The 17,186-nt window shown below is 32.9% G+C and overlaps 3 protein-coding genes and 1 pseudogene across 3 annotated transcripts; 2 read left to right on the forward strand and 2 right to left on the reverse strand.

Moving 5' to 3' along the window:
- The first annotated feature begins 44 nt into the window (after positions 1-44).
- LOC115993607 (uncharacterized N-acetyltransferase p20-like) lies at positions 45-1,666 on the forward strand. The gene is made up of 2 exons (XM_031117545.1): positions 45-177; positions 1,032-1,666. Exon 2 carries the CDS (start codon positions 1,078-1,080, stop codon positions 1,582-1,584), a length of 507 nt encoding a protein of 168 aa, XP_030973405.1. The 5' UTR covers positions 45-177; positions 1,032-1,077; the 3' UTR covers positions 1,585-1,666.
- Positions 1,667-2,781: 1,115 nt separating this feature from the next.
- Positions 2,782-3,697, reverse strand: LOC115950606 (uncharacterized N-acetyltransferase p20-like). The gene has a single exon (XM_031067812.1). The coding sequence runs from the start codon at positions 3,441-3,443 to the stop codon at positions 2,913-2,915; it is 531 nt and encodes a 176-aa protein (XP_030923672.1). The 5' UTR covers positions 3,444-3,697; the 3' UTR covers positions 2,782-2,912.
- An 8,497-nt stretch (positions 3,698-12,194) lies between these two features.
- Positions 12,195-13,024, forward strand: LOC115994634 (annotated as a pseudogene).
- Positions 13,025-15,255: 2,231 nt separating this feature from the next.
- Positions 15,256-16,141, reverse strand: LOC115995335 (uncharacterized N-acetyltransferase p20-like). Its single transcript, XM_031119854.1, has one exon. The coding sequence runs from the start codon at positions 15,924-15,926 to the stop codon at positions 15,393-15,395; it is 534 nt and encodes a 177-aa protein (XP_030975714.1). The 5' UTR covers positions 15,927-16,141; the 3' UTR covers positions 15,256-15,392.
- Positions 16,142-17,186: the final 1,045 nt, after the last annotated feature.

Raw genomic sequence — 17,186 nt, forward strand, 5'->3', positions numbered from 1 at the left:
AGGATAATGAAATTCAAACAAGAACCAGGAAGAACGTTAGCTAGGCTGATTTTAAATTAGTCATCAACAAGTTTATTTATCAGTCCTTAAAACTTGATTTTCCTGTTGGTGTTGCTGACTGAAGCTCTGTGATTGATGCGACATGCTTTATTTTTAGACTCAGAGTGTTGAATGAAGGTAAAGCTGATTTTGACTCTGGTTAATATCTTTTGTGTGTTCATGCTGATTGATCAGTGCTCAAATAATTGCAATTTAATTTATTGTGGGAATTTACTTGACCATATGATGTGTGTAGCTCTAGCATTCCCACTCAACATATAGATGGAATCATCACCACATCGAAAATTTAAAGATGTCAAATGATCCAATATTTTCCATGAAGTGTATCTGTGTCCTTTGGAGTCTTGTGAAAGTAAAGTCCTACAAATCAAACACCTGAAATTAGTAGGACATATATGTTATGTTTGTATTGTACTAATTCTAATCCTTCTAATTTAAAAACAGCTTGAATCATTTGACTCATTAGACGAACTCTAACCAATTGTAAAGATATTCATACTTTGTCACTAAAGGGCAAAGCTTGGGTCTAGTAAACTGGACCCAACACAATATGAACAAGTGGTAAATTTTAATCATGTATCCACATCATATTGGATTTAGTGCACTATCCGTGTCCATCACTAAAAGCATCTGAGTTGTGTGAAGTGTCTACAAATTATTGCACTAGCCATGTGAAGTGTCATTGTAATGAGTAGCATTATAGTACTAGTTTGTGCGCACAAAAAGATCTTCAAAGCCCTTGCTAGAATTGTAAAAGGGTACGAGTATGAAGTGAATGAGCAGAACCTATGCAGTCTTTTTCCTTTATTATGTTAAACATGTTTGAATCAATGAATTTTGTGTGTTTTGGTTCCCTAGTTCTTGTTGCTCCTTTTAACTTGTAGTTCTATTGCTTGATCCTTATAAGTTATAAACTGTTCTTTTCTATATATTTATTCTCTTTCTTGTTTTCCCCCTAAATATTATGTTAGTGTCTAGTGTTAGCTACAAGCCCAAGATATTAGAGAGATTAACAAGATGGAAATCAAACTACGCCCCTATCAATTATCTGATGTGGATGACTTCATGGAATGGGCATGCGATGATCAAGTCGTTCGCACAAGTAGACTAAGGTACTACACTTCAAGAGAAGATGCACTTCATTATCTTAAGGAAGTTGCAATTCCTCACCCATGGTACAGGGCCATATGTTTGGAAGACCGTCCAATTGGATTCATATGTGTCAAACCAGGGTCTGACTATCAGATATGTAGAGGGCAAATTAGCTATGCTCTTGGATCAAAGTATTGGAACAAAGGTATAACCACAGTGGCAGTGAAATTGGTTATTTCTAGTGTGTTTGAAGAGTTTCCGGATATGGAGAGATTGGAAGGCTTTGTTAATGTGGAAATTAAGGCCTCACAAAGGGTTTTGGAAAAGGCTGGGCTTCAAAAGGAAGGTGTACTTAGGAAATATGTCATTGTCCATGGGAAGACTATTGATGTTATTATGTATAGTTGTTTAAAAACTGATCAAACTAATTGAAGGGATTCTTTTCTTTTTATTTTCATCTCTCTCTCTATCTTTTGGGTTGCCAATTTGTATTTTTTTTTTCATCTATTGTTAATGAGGTTGTCCTGTCAGTTTCTGTTAAAGAGTTGAAGATGGACAAGCTTTAACAGGCTTGAAAAGTTCTATAACTCGATTCTGTTCTAGTGTGATGTTGGATTTCCAATTCCATACAGTTGTGGGGTTCACTCACTGGAAAGGCATCATGCGTATATTGTATGTATGAACTAATTCTGCATCAACAAAAATTGGTATTATGTCACAATCTGTTTAGCAAATCAGCATTTTTTGTCTGTAATCTATGCCATTTTTTGTCAATTTCCTTTCCCCCTTTTTAGAGTTTTGTGCCTTATTAGCCAAGATAAATAGATATAATTGATGTAATGATTTGGTTAGGTAAAAATGATGTAGAAAGTTGCTAGTGTGATTAGGAGAGGCAAAGACCAAGCATAACATTTCTGAAAATAAATACAATATAAACTATAAACTCAACACCTTTCAACTCCATAATAACCTTTGATCTTAAATCAAGTGCTTGGTTTATGTTCTTTGTCATCACCTCCTAATGAAGTAAAAGAATATGTATTTATCTTTAGGATAGAAGGTTTACATGATATTGTGTTAATTTATTGACGAGATCCGGATCCTTTGCAGCTGCCTGTGCATATGATATGTGTATGTGTTATGGTCTATTTCATGGCACTGAATTCTATGATAGGGAAAAGCATTTTCTATAAAGTGCCCGTCTGGGTTGGACGTTTTCCTGCGTTCAGAGTTTACGTTTTGAGCATGGGACCCACTCTACAGTAAACGTGTCCTTCCTTCTTTTTTTTTTTTTTTTTACGCAAAGTGATGAGGTTACTGTTCATGCACTGTTGTATGAACAGTAACCGCAAATGTTGACTTTCCACTGTGAACAGTGATTCGTGCACTGTTCACGGACTCACAAATTCCACTTTTCAATAACTTTTTCATTAAAAATGGTCCCACAGCACTATTCACACATTTAAAAAATATTTTGTTACAGTGTTTTCAATTTTAGTTTTCAGTTTCAGCAAAAATAAGCTCAATCCAAACGGACCCAAATAATCATGCATTTTCTAATAAATAAATTGTCGTGGATATAAATTTTGTAATCCCAAGAATATTCTACATGACAAGAAACAGCAGAAAGAAGACTAAACATCTAAAATTTTATCATAAATTTTAGAATTAGAATTTTTAACAATGTCTTATTCTAGTGGATGCTTTAAGATTCATAAAATCGCATACAAATTAAAACAACATTAACTCTGAACAAATACTCAGCTCTGGGGATCAGTAGAAAGAAGACTAAACATCATCAGGTCTCTAATTTTCTCCTTCAAAGTCATATACTTTCTTAGAACACCTTCCCTCTGGAACCCAACCTTTTCTAACACCCTCTGGGACCCCACATTTTCAACAAGAACTCGAGCTTGAAGTCTCTCCAAGTGTGGCCACTCACTAAATATAGTATTAGCCACTAGCTTAACTGCTTCAGTTGCAATTCCTTTGCCCCAGTACTTGTAGCCCAAAGCATAGCCAAGTTCACCTCTGCAGTCATCATTGCCTATATTTCTGGTCACTGAAATGGCACCAATGGGCTGGCCATTAAGGCAAATAGCCCTGAACCATGGGTGAGGAATAACCTTATTCTTGATAAAGTCCAGTGCGTCTTCTTTGCTAGTGTAAGCATCCCATGTGCAAAATCGAGCCACTTTATCATCAGTAGCCCACACCATGAAAGCATCTATGTCAGAAAGATCCAATGGCCGAAGAGTGATCTCAGTGAATTCATTTCCACCTACTTCCATTGTTACTTCTTGATGATAATGATTATGTAGCAGGGGTTTGTATGAATTTTGAGCCTGGCTGACAGGACTATGTAAGAAAGAAGGTACAAAAGAAAGAGTAAAGACTCACTTGGAAAGTGTGCACGGGTGTTGGCCTTTTATACAAGAGAATGATCCACAAGAAGTTGCCTGGAAGCAGAGGTTATTCAAGTCAGTCCACTAGACCAATTCTGCATTACTTGGAGTGACGACCAAGTTGGGGTTTGTGTTTACTAGAGAGTTAACCTGATGCTGCTTGCTATAATAGCCGCCTTTGTTGACTACTTTTCCATAGCAAGAAGTTTAGGTGACAACAACGCATATTAATGCATTTCAGAGAAATTACAAATGGTTTGTGTTTAATAGTAACTAGTGGCAGACCCGCGCACTGCACGAGATAATATTTTTTTAGGGTGATCTTATTAAATATATTTGGGGTAATAAATAATAAAACTCTCCCATTTTGTTTATATTAATAACAAAATATTTTAAATTTATTTAAGAATCTGTTTATAAATGTTTAACCATGGTTAATAAAGATATTACTCATAACTTTAAAATTAAAATACAAATTTACAAAATACCAAAACATTTGAAATGACAAATCTCTCCATATCTCATTGGGAAAAGAAAAGGGGGGAAAAAAGCAAAAAAAAAATTCTAAATATTTTGAAATACACTTTAATTTAAAATTTTAAAATAAGATAATTTAATTTTAAAATTAAGGATAATTTTTGAACCTACCTTAAGTATAGGCAGGTTAGCACACAATATTTTAATATTAATTTAACAAAGTTTGGTCAAACAAATGTAATTGGTGAAAATATTTTTTCCTTTCAAGTTTGGAGTAGAGTATCATTTCTTCAAACCTCAATGAAGGGGAATGTAATTACCCCTATATTCTTGTTGTTGTTGTTGTTATTGTTGTTGTTGTTGTTTTTAATAATTGATTTTTCATTTTCTTTTAAGTTAATAAAAACCTTACATATACCTTTTTATTTATTTATAGAATATATTTTTTTTTAACCTTTACATATCTTTTTTTTAATGTGAATCTTTACATATACCTTAAGTAAACTCTATATATTCCACTTCTTTAGATGTGTAAAATCATAAACTACTACTTCATAATGATAGTAGCTAATTAGTTTTATCACTTTTTTTTCATAATTTCAGTTATAACGATTTTTTTCTATTATCATATATTTACTGGCTAATGATTTTCATAACAGAGGTATTAAATGAGATGTAATATCATTTATTAGATTTTTAAATGTAATTGTGTATGAAGATTATACATACACACACACACACACACACACATACATACATACATACATATATATATATATATATATAAAGTTAAATGAAATGTCAAAAAAGGGATTTAAAAATTTTCTAACTTTATTTCTTATTTAATTTCTATTATTACATGAGAACATCTCCTTTTAGTTATGAATTAGAGTTTGATTAGTTTTAAGTTTAAATATATTGCTATGATTGTGTTTAATTATTGATTATTGATTTAATTTTTTAAGTGAATATAACAGTTGATTTTATTGCACTGTAAAGTTTTTAATGTTCCCCATAGGCAACCTACTGTTTTCCAAAATTTGATAAAGATTTTATTGCATTAAATATGTATTGTAGTTTTTTTTTTTTTTCCATTTAATTTTGCTACCCTTAAGTTAGTATATTCATAACTATTAGTTTCTTTATATTATATTTGGTTTGATTTCCTCATTATTATTATTATTTTTTAATTTAGTGTTTGTTTCCCAATTGGCATTTGTTTAGTATTATATTTTTTCTTTGATGTATTGGGTTTGAGAAAGAGTGTGTCCCTAGTATTACTCCACTTTATGAGGACACTTTTATTTATTGAATTTAAGTAAAATTTTAATTTTTTTTAAATAAAAAGGAGAGAAAAATATAAATAATTTAATGATATAGAAGATGTGGGAGATGAATAGTGATATTAAGGTAGAAGGTAGTTGGGAGATGAAAAGATAAAGGAATGGAAAAAGCTTGGACAAAGTGTAAATGTAAAAATAAAAAATAAAATAAAATAAAAAAAGTACAATTTTTTAAGGATAATTTTATTTAAAAATAAAAAAGAGAGAAAATATAAATAATTTAATGATGTGAAAGATGTGACTGAATTTAAATGTTAAATAACATAAGATGAGTAGAAGAAAAAAAGTAAAAATAAAATATATAACAATAAATACCAATAAAGAGAACAATTGCATATAAAAGATTTTTGTTCTTTCTTATAACTCTAATTAAGATTGATGGTTTTTTTTTTTAATATGTGTTTTTGTATTGTGTTTTTTAATTTCCCATCAGAAAGTCTTTTCTTTCCCTTTTATAATTTTGGTTTGGATTAATACTTAGTTGTTTTTGGAAATAGAGATTTGAATATGCCTACCAATTATTTGACTAATAAATTTTTTTTAAAATTTTTTTTTTAATTTATTTAGTTTTATTTTAATTTTGGTTAAGTTAACATTGTAATTTTGTGATGATTTTTTATTATTATGATAATTTCCTCATTCCTTAAGAGATGAGTTGTATACTAAGCAAATGTAACACACTACAACAAAGTTAGAAGAATAGGGTTCACCTAAAAACATATTAATGAAATGCACACAAAAAATATATTAAAATGATATATTTGTAGAGATAAAAAGATTAAAAAAAAATAAGTGTAAAAATCTTTTCTTTTTTTTTTTTGAAAAAAAGACAATGCTTGAAATAATTGTTACTTTTTATATATTACACTTCACTGCATAATATTTATATTTTCACGCATCGCGCGAGTCTGCGACTAGTTTCCTATAAAAACTAAATGATTCTACAAGTCTTCTATTGGGAATAAATTCTAATCTTAGGTTGCTAAATGCAAATCTAGTAGAAACATGGTGAGAGAGAATAATGGGTTGTGCTTATGATTAGTGTAATAAGCATGTGATATGATTGTGGGCTTCCTTTATAATAGGATCTTTTGTTACTAATGACACCCTTATCCCCACACAAAATGTTTTCCTATAATGACAAGCTTTATCTTTTAACCTCTAAGAAATGCAATGCAATGGCCAAAGGATATGCCCCTTTAATATATTGTCTCTAATCAAATAAACAAAGGCCCATGTCCCTTTAGGTACAGGTTTATATGGAATTCAATTGTTTTCAATTTTTTTTTTCTCTATAAGAAAGAATCATCAACCTTAACTAACCAAAAAAAAAAACCATCAACATTAATTAGAGTTATAAGAAAGAACAAAAATAGGATAACATTTAACAATTAAAGAAAAAAAAATAAAAACAAATCTAAATGGCATTAACCAATGTGGAGTTTTAAAGAACTCTTGGTTTACCTAGAATATAATAAAGAAAATAAAAATGAGACTAATACTAATTCTAGGAAACATATATAGAGAAATAGAAATAAGGACGCTAATTAAAGAACATTGGCAATACCATCAATCCCGTTTGAAGCTTAATCATAGCTCCACTAATTTGCTAACTTTAAACTTTTGGCTGGTATATATTCAGGCGTTCTCCAATGCCGTAAAATTCCTTATTGTCTAGTTTTAGTTGAATTCTGGCAAACTACCCGATTAAATTAAGTGAGAAAATGAGCATAATGATTCTAGCGTAGACAAAAGAGAGAGAGAGAGAGAATTCCCAAAGATTAGTAATTTGGCATAAATAGAAGAATGTATAAAAAATTCATCGAAAAATTGAGAGAGAAAGAGAGAGAGAGAACCTTTTTTTGAATTCCGGCAAACTACCCGATTAAATTAAGTGAGAAAATGAGCATAATGATTCTAGTGTAGAAAAAGAAAGAAAAGAAAAAAAAAGAATACAAAAGAAAGGATTCTCAAAGATTAGTAATTTGGCATAAATAGAAGAATGTATAAAAAATTCATCAAAAAATTGAGAGAGAGAGAGAGATAGAACCCTTTTTTGTGAGAGAAAATCATGTATAGAATGGAATAGATAGTTACACATTTATAGTAAGAGAGTGTGAATAAGAAGAGACAAAATAAAGGAAGATGAAGAGAAAGAAGAAGAAGAATATTTATGTAGAGGGTAGTGGGGAGATGAAAAGAAAAAGAATAATATTTATGTAAAGGGTAGTGGAGAGATGAAAAGGTAAGGGTGGAGAAATATTGGAAAAAGTGTAAATATTAAAATAAAATAAAAAGTAAATGTTAAAAACAATTATAGGAAAATTAGAAAGAAAATGATAATAAGGTGGACACTTACATGGCTCAACTGGAGCATAGCAACAATAAATGCTACGCTTCAGCTTTTAGATATATATAGATTTGTACTACAAGATGGGTGATGTTGAACCAACAACATAATCTTTCATTGAGTAAAGAGAGCATCAAAAAGTCAGTGCACAAAAAAATCCAAAATGTAGAAAAGCCCTAGTAGAAATCATAAGCGACAAAGACAAAATTGTGTGATAATCCGTCACGACACTTGAGGCAAAACTTATGGCCTTAGGCCATGATTGAAGCCACTATTTGGGCAAATTCCTTTGTTTAGGTCTTAAAATCTAAGTTTTTGCCATTTTTAATACTTTTTTTTTATTTCCATTATAACTTTTAAATTAAATTTTAGAATAATGTATTATCTATTTTAGGGCATCTCCTAGAAATATTAGTATTTAGTTTTGAAATTATCTCAATTTTGCCATCTAATTTTAGTGTGTTTTCTTAACTGCCCTAGGGTTTCTTTTACTACTTAAACACATTATAGCCTACAAGACAATTTAGACTTTTGTTCCTATATTTTCTAGTAGACTCCAAACTATCTCTCCTTGTGGATTTGAAGAGTGGTTATTTTCTTGAAGTAAACATATTTGGCTTCTTGTGGCTTCTACCCAATTCAATAGATAACCTCATGCTACAATAATAGCCGCCTTAGTTGATTACTTTACCATGTCAAGAATTTTTGGTGACAACCAAAGAGTAAAATGAGTAAATGACCCTACATGCTGATCTGTCTTTGGTACAAGTTATGAGACCAAATACACTAGTTGTGGTTATTTTAATTAAGGGATTATACACACCAAAAGAAAATAGTCTAAACCCCTCGCATTAACCAAAAAATTGCTTCCCATTGTATGCACAAGTATGGATATATCCTTGTGATTTGAAGAAAAATAAATGTCTTTGCTATTATAAAAAAATGTCGTGGCTGAAAGTTGAAACAAAAATAAAATAGGATTCTTCACATAAAACACATAAGATTCAAAGCAAGAAAAAATGGGAGATGGAATAGATTGTTTTGGCAACAGAGACTATTTTCACAATGAAATTTATGTGCGGTAATAGGCGAAAAGCACATTTTCGTCTCTATATTTTCACGTGATTTTCACTTTGATCACTATTTTTTATTTTCACCGCCTTTAGTCCATATTTAGAAAAACGCCATCCATTTTAGTCCTTTCCGTCCATGCCCTAACGGCAAAATTCTAGATGATAGACAGAGTGCATCGCTGGCACACTAAATGTTAACATCAACATTAAAATAATAATATAATATATTATTTAGCATTTTAAAAATGCCACGTCATTTTTTTAAAACAAAAAATTAATTTATGAATAAAAAAATAAAAATAAAAATAAAAAAAACTGATCTGAGCAACAACCCAGAAAAACTCAGCCATCACTCACTCAAGCCTAATCTGATGTGAGCAACAACTTGGAAAAACCCAGTTGCATCCACATCCTCGACCTTACTCCCACTCCGTCCCCCTCTTTCATAGAACTCGCCTTCTTCAACACCGTCGACGGCATCTACAACGACTCTCTCCTTATCACCGCCGTAGCCAATGGCTCTCTCAAGATCTATGATCTATCTCTTCCCCCAACCTCCAACCCAATCCGCTCCCTCCACAAACGCTCTCGCAGGGTCCAGTCCGTTGTACCGTCGACTACAACCCCGTCTGCCGCTACTCCTTCATCTCCTCGTTGTGGGATGACTCCACCACTAACGCCCATTTCCGTTCACCAGTAAGAGAGGAAAAGAGAGAGGGTGAGTTAGAGAGAGAGAGTCTGAAATTGCATTTTGAAGAGAGAGCTTGAGAGAGTCTAAAGAATCTAATAAGGAATTTGGGGTTTTGAATGTGAAAAAAGTTCAAGCAAGTGAAGTTGGGATTATGCTATCTCGTTTGATCGTTGATTTCATGTTTCTGATGTCAGGGAAAGAACAATGGGTTACTAAAAATTTTTTTTTGATAAACACTGACTGGGTTTATTTACTTATTTTCCCATATCAAAAAAAAATATTTTTGATAATAAAGAGTTTTCAGCTGATATTGTGTTTGGTTGCCAACAAAACAATGATTGGGATTGTTTGTGTTCTTGTTTGTTCTTACTCAAAATAAAGCTAGATCTCAATTCATATTATTTTTGGTTTTTATTTCTGTTTTTTCCTTTTTTTTCATTTAGTTAAAATTCATAAATTAATTTTTTGTTTTTAAAAAATGACGTGGCATTTTTAAAATGTTAAATAATGTATTAGAGGCGAAAAGCACATTTTAGTCCCTACATTTTCAGGAGATTCCCATTTTAGTCCCTAAATTTTATTTTTACCATTTTTAGTCCCTATCCTGAAAAACGCTTTTTATTTTGGTCCCTGCCGTTACATCAGAAATGGAAATTGCATAGCTGGCAAACAGCATGCACTGTTGGCCTAACGTGGCCATTAAAATAATAATAAAAAATGCCACTTCAGCATTTAAATTAAAAAAATTAATTTATTAATTTTAACTAAATAAAAAAATTAAAAACAGAATTAAAAACTAAAAATCATATGAATTGAGATCTAAGTGTGTCTTGAACAAGAACACCAAGAACACAAACTCAAATCCAAGAACACAAACCCAGAAATTAAAAAAACAAACAAAAAAAAGAAGAAGGTATTTTTCACTATTTATCCACCTGACACTTCTTCTATTAACTAAAACTAGAACCGGATAATAAAAAAACTCTCCTTCCCCGAAAACTCATCTCTCAAAAACGTTAAGTCCCCAAAAACCATCTCCCCTAACACTATTGAAAAAACAATCATTAGCATAAAAGAAAAACCCAAACTGAAAAACCCTTTTGAACCCATAGCTAACGCATCAATTTCTGGGTTTGGATCGTCGAATCCGTAGATCTCAGTCTCTCTATCCTTCCTCATTCTCAGATCGGAGCTTAGATTTTTTTTTTTTTTTTTTTTGTGGAGAACCAAACGGTCCTCACTCTCAGATCGGCATGGAGCTTAGATCAGTGTGGATTGTGAGATATCTCCATTGAGTGAAACGGAAAACAAATCAGTAAGTTGTGGTTTGGGTAAGTGATTGTTCTGATTTGGTATTTGTTGGGTGGTGGATTTCTGGGTTGATCTGAGCGTGACCGGAGCTGGGTGTGTGTTGTGATGTGTGCGTGGGTTTGGATCGGTGGGTTTCTCAGTGGGTTTCTAGGTTGATCTGGGCGTGACCAAAACTGGGTGTGTGCTGTGATGTGTGCGTGGGTTTGGATCGACGGAGATCGGAGTGGGTTTGAACTAATGCTTTGATGGGTTTTTTTTTTTTTTTTAAAATTTCTAGGTTTGTGTTCTTGGATTTGAGCCTGTGATGTGTGAGTAGGTTTGGATCGGCGGAGAATGGAGTGGGTTTGAACTAATGCTTTAATGGTTTTTTTTTTTTTTTTAAATTTCTGGGTTTGTGTTCTTGGATTTGAGCTTGTGTTCTTGTTGTTCTTGTTCAAGACATACTTAGATTTTAATTCATATAATTTTTTGTTTTAAATTCTGTTTTTTAATTTTTTTTATTTAGTTAAAATTAATAAATTAATTTTTTTAATTTAAATGCTGAGGCATTTTTTATTATTATTTTAATGACTACGTCAGGTCAACAGTGCATGCCGTTTGCCAACTGTGTAATTTCCGTTTCTGATGTAACAGCAGGGACCAAAATAAAAAGCGTTTTTCAGGATAGGGACTAAAAACGTTAAAAATAAAATTTAGGGACTAAAATGAGAATCGCCTAAAAATGTAGGGACTAAAATGTGTTTTTCGCCAATATTATTATTTTAATGCTGACGTCAACATTTAGTGTGCCAGCGATGCACTCTGTCTGCAACCTAGGACTTTGTCGTTAGGGCACTTACGGAAAGGACTAAAATGGATGGCCATTTTCTAAATAGGGACTAAAATCGGTGAAAATAAAAAATATGGACCAAAGTGGAAATCACGTGAAAATGTAGGGACGAAAATGTGATTTTCACCTTATGCAATTTACAGAGCTTTGGGCTATTTGAAAACCAACACATTCTTAACATTTAATTTTTTTTTTGTTCCTAAAGTTTAGAATTTAACCTTATCACCTAAAATCAGTAGGACATCCATGTTATATTTGGAATGCACTTTCTGATCCTTAAAACTTAAAGTTGACTTTTGAATGATACTAAACAACTTGGAAGATGACTCAATAGCTGAATTCTAATTAATAGTAGAGAGATTCCTACTTTGTCACTAAAGGGCAAAGCTTGAGTCCAGTGCACTAAATCCAAAACAATACGAACACATGCCAAATTTTAGACACAGTGCTTGCATCATATGGGTCTAGTGCTCTAGTGCACTTGACACAAGTTGTCTATCACTAAAAAGAGTTGTGTGAAGTGTCGGCCAATTATAGTACAAGCCATGTGATGTGTGGTTGTAATGGGTAACATTATTGTACTAGTCTGTGCGTACAAGAAGATCTTCAGAGCCTTTGCTAATTGCTTGTATCATAAAAGGATACGAGTATGAAGTGAAAGAGCAGAACATAGGCTCTCTCTTTCCTTAATTATGTTAAACTTGTTTGAATTGAAGCTATAATTTCTATGTTTTTGTTCCCTAATTCATGTAGCTTCTTTTAACTTGTAGTTCTAATTCTTGGTCTTCTTAAGTTATAACTTGTTCTTTTCTTCCTAAACATTTAGCAATCATTTTAGTGTTTTGGAGTTAGCTACAAGAACAACGCATATAAATTAATATAATCAGATAGAAATCAACCAATGCCCCTATCAATTTTCTGATGTAGATGAATTTACGGAATTGGCATGCAATGATCAAGTCATTCACACTAGCAAACTAAGGTACTACACTTCAAGAAAAGATGCACTTCATTATTTAAGGAAATTTCAATTCCTCACTCATGGTATAAAGCCATATGTTTGGAGGACCATCCAATTGGATTCATGTGTCAAACCAGGGTCTAACTATGAGATTGTAGAGGGCAAATCAACTATGCTCTTGGACCAAAGTATTGGAACAAAGGTATAACCACAGTGGCAGTGAAATTGGTTATTTCTAGTGTGTTTGAAGAGTTTCTAGATATGGAGAGATTGGAATGCTCTGCTAATGTGGATATTAAGGCCTCACAAAGGGTTTTGGAAAAGGCTGGGTTTGAAAAGGAATGTCTACTTAGGTAATATGTCATTGTCTATGGAAAGACGATTGATGTCATTATATATAGCTTTTTAAAAACTGACCAAGTAATTAATTGAAGGGGTTCTTTTCTTTTAACTCTCTCTCTCTCTCTAGTAATTAATTGAAGGGGTTCTTTTCTTTTCTTTTAACTCTCTCTCTCTCTCTCTCTCTCTCTCTCTCTCTCTCTCTCTCTCTCTCTCTGGGTGTTGCCAATTTGTATATTGATATTTGATCTATTGTTAATAAGGTTGGCCTATCAATTTCTGTCAATGAGTTGTAGATGGACAAGCTTAACAGGCTTGAAAAGTTCTATTAACTTAGTTCTTTTCTAGTGTTATGTTGGATTTCCTATGCTATACCACACAGTTGTGGGGTTCACTCACTAGAAAGAAATCATGCGTATATTCTATGTATGAAACAATAATGCAGCAACAAAAATTGGTATTATGTCACCATTTGTTTAGGAAATCAACATTGTTTTTTGCCAGTAAACTATACCACTCCTGTCGATTTCCTTTCCCCTTTTTTAGAGTTCTATGCCTTATTAACTAATATAAATAGATAAATTGGTATAATGATTTGGTTAGGTAAAAATGATGCAGAATGTTGCCAATATGATCAGGAGCCATTAGGTAAAGACCAATCACAACAATACTAAAAGTTGCAATTGCTTGTATATGATATATGTATTTTATATGGGCTATTGCATGGCACTGAATTCTATGGTAGGGAATAACATTTTCTATACAAAATCACGCATTTTCTTACAAATTAATTGTTGTGGATATAAAATTTGTAATCCCAAGAATATTCTACATGACAAGAAACAACATTCATAGCATGCATTTAAATTAGATTTTTTAAGAATGTCTTCTACTACTGGGTGCCTTGAGATTCATAAAATCGCATACAAATTAAAACAACAGTAACTGTGAACACATACTCAGCCAGGGGGATCAGCAAAAATAAGACTAAACATCACCATGTCTCTAGTCTTCCCCTTCAAATTCATATACTTCCTTGGAATACCTTCCGTCTAGAACACAGCCTTTTCTAACACCCTTTGGCACCCCACATTTTCAACAAGAACTAGAGCTTCAAGTCTCTCCAAGTGTGGCTACTCACTAAATATAGTATTAGCCACCAGCTTAACTGCTTTAGGTGCAATTCCTTTGACCAATTACTTGTAGCCCAAAGCATAGCCAAGTTCACCTCTGCACTCATCATTGGGGCAGAGGTATAACCATCAATGATAGTGAAAATGGTTATTTCTAGTGTGTTTGAAGAGTTTCTAGGTATGGAAAGATTGGAAGGCTTTGTTAGTGTAGATATTAGGGCCTCACAAAGGGTTTTGGAAAAAGTTGGGTTTCAAAAGGAAGGTGAACTTAGGAAATATGTCATTGTAATTGGGAAGACTATTGATGTTATTGGGTTGCAAATTTGTTTTTCAATTTAGTTCTTTATTTTGATCTATTGAAAAAGAGGATACATATATTCAATATATGAAATAATCATTGTACATGTGACGACAATAACTACTGGTATCATGACATGAGCAAATCTACGTTTCTTTTTCTTTTTTGTTAGTAAATCAACAACTTAAATTAAGCCATTCTTGTCAATTTCTGTTTCCCTCTTTAGAGTTATGTGCACCATGTATATGGATATATAATTGGTACAAAGATTTAGTTAGATAAAAATGATGCAGAAAGTTGATTGTGTGATTAGAATTCTATCCCACCCTGGAAAAGCTGGCCATAAGGAGCCACAGACAAGGCCCAAAAGTACTAAAAATAAATACAAGATAAACTCAGTTCCTTTGCACTCCATAATAATAAGTAATTGCCCTTTTTAGTCTTTTTGATCTGACATCAAGTGTTTGGTATATGTTCTTTCTCATCATGGATATTTGGCACCTAATAATAGTAAAATAATATGTATGTTAGGGAAGAAGATTTACATGATGTTAAATTTTAGGGGAAGGTCCATTGCAGTTGCTTTGCACTATTGGAAAGACTTGCAGCAGGGACCGAATCTTTGAGACCCCATTACCATTACATACAGGAATTTTGTGGGTTTCAAGTTCAACTGTCATTCATGCCTGAGAAGCATATTATATGTGCATTTTACATGGTATATGTATTCTGTACTTCAACCAATACAAATTTTATATGCTAGATGGCCTGGCACTAAACAAATTTCCTATGTACGATTAATCTGTTGCTATCTTATGGAAAGATTGTAGTAGGAATAACATTTTTTTTTAAAACAAATATTATATGTTATGGATATAAATTTTTATAATCTCAAGAATGTTCTATATGACAAGAGAGAACATTCAAAGCATTTGAATAGAATTTTAATTAATGTTTTCTGCTAGTGGGTGGCTTAAGATTCATAAATCACATACAAATTAAAACAAAAACAAAAACTTTAAACAAATAGTCAGCTCTTGGGATCAAAAGAAAGAAGACTAAACATCACCAGGTCTCTAGTTTTCCCCTTCAAAAGCATATACTTCCTTAGAACACCTTCCCTTTGGAACCCAGCCTTCTCTAGCACCCTTTGGGATCCCGGATTTTCTACATCAACTATAGCTTCAAGCCTTTCCAAGTGTGGCCATTCAGCAAATATAGTATTAGCCACCTGCTTAACTGCTTTAGTTGCAATCCCTCTACCCCAGTACTTGGAGCCCAAAACATAGCCAAGTTCACCTCTACACTTATCATTGCCTGAATTTTTAGTCACTGAAATGGCACCAATGGGCTGGCCATTAAGGCAAATTGCCCTGAACCATGGGTGAGGAATAACTTTAGTATTGATAAAGTTGATTGCATCTTCTTTGTTAGTGTAAGGTTCCCATGAGCAAAAGCGAGTCACTTTCTCATCTGTAGCCCACACCATGAAATCATCTATGTCAGAAAGCTCCAATGGCCGAAGAGTGATCTCACCTGTGAATTCATTTCCACCTCCTTCCATTGGTACTTCTTGATGATAATGATTATGTAGCAGGGGTTTGTATGAATTTTGAGCCTGGCTGACAGGACTATGTAAGAAAGAAGGTACAAAAGAAAGAGTAAAGACTCACTTGGAAAGTGTGCAAGGGTGTTGGCCTTTTATACAAGAGAATGATCCACAAGAAGTTGCCTGGAAGCAGAGGTTATTCAAGTCAATCCACTAGACCAATTCGGCATTACTTGGAGTGACGACCAAGTTGGGGTTTGTGTTTACTAGAGAGTTAACCTGATGCTGCTTGCTATAATAGCCGTCTTTGTTGACTACTTTTCCATAGCAAGAAGTTTAGGTGACAACAACGCATATTAATGCATTTCAGAGAAATTACAAATGGTTTGTTGTCTATATCCCACTAGTGTGAATACTCATCGATTAGGTCTAACCCAATTGACAATGAGAGGATTCGCACTTGGCCATCTTATGAGACCATTATCTCATTGCATATAGTCCCACATACATGGGATTCAGACTCTAGGGGGTTTGTACTTGGAGTGGTGAGCAAGTTGTAGTTTATTTAATTGCAAATACATATATAATGCTTCTCATGGCCGCTTTATTGACTACTAACAGTCACTTTTTTGTTCTTTTTGGGCCATTCACAATCAATGACATGGAGACCGTGAATTTGCATTATCTTATGCTCTTTTCCTCTGAAAATAAATAACAACCTTCGTGTCTTCCAACAAGACTCATGTGACCATACTGTCTTTAGAGTTGCAAAATATGAGACATTATATTCTTCTTTGTATCTTACAGCAAGTACTAAATTTCGACCAGTCCATGTTATATGAAGAAAGTGTACAGCTCTTTGAGTGCACGAGAAAAATTATGGTAATTTTATAGAGTTAAAGCATTGGATATCTACAGGTCACAAATCACAATAAGCACACTGCTGATTACACCGTGACAAGTTCAATGAGTAGCAAATTAGTAGTCTAGTTGGAAGCCATATTTTGATAGGACACAATTATCTATCATGATAATTTGATTATAGCCAAAAGCTTTGTAGCTCAATTGGCATCTCCTGGTATTTCTAACAAAATCATATAAGGTTCAAATCTCCTCTCTCCTATTATATCTCTCAATAATTATATTATGATGGAGTAGAAGTGTGCACACACGATACGTGCGCTTATAACAAAATAACAAATAATTGAAGGAGAGACTTTAGTATATTTTCCTAGCAAAGAGAAAATCAATTAATCAATGAAAGCATAAAGGGTA

This window comes from Quercus lobata, chromosome 6 (assembly GCF_001633185.2).
Source record: "Quercus lobata isolate SW786 chromosome 6, ValleyOak3.0 Primary Assembly, whole genome shotgun sequence".
NCBI classification, from domain to species: Eukaryota; Viridiplantae; Streptophyta; class Magnoliopsida; order Fagales; family Fagaceae; genus Quercus; species Quercus lobata.

What these genes read in the sequence shown, in the direction of transcription:
- LOC115950606 (XM_031067812.1), bottom strand. Translation starts at nt 3,443, where the DNA reads ATGGAAGTAGGTGGAAATGAATTCACTGAGATCACTCTTCGGCCATTG.
- LOC115993607 (XM_031117545.1), top strand. Translation starts at nt 1,078, where the DNA reads ATGGAAATCAAACTACGCCCCTATCAATTATCTGATGTGGATGACTTC.
- LOC115995335 (XM_031119854.1), bottom strand. Translation starts at nt 15,926, where the DNA reads ATGGAAGGAGGTGGAAATGAATTCACAGGTGAGATCACTCTTCGGCCA.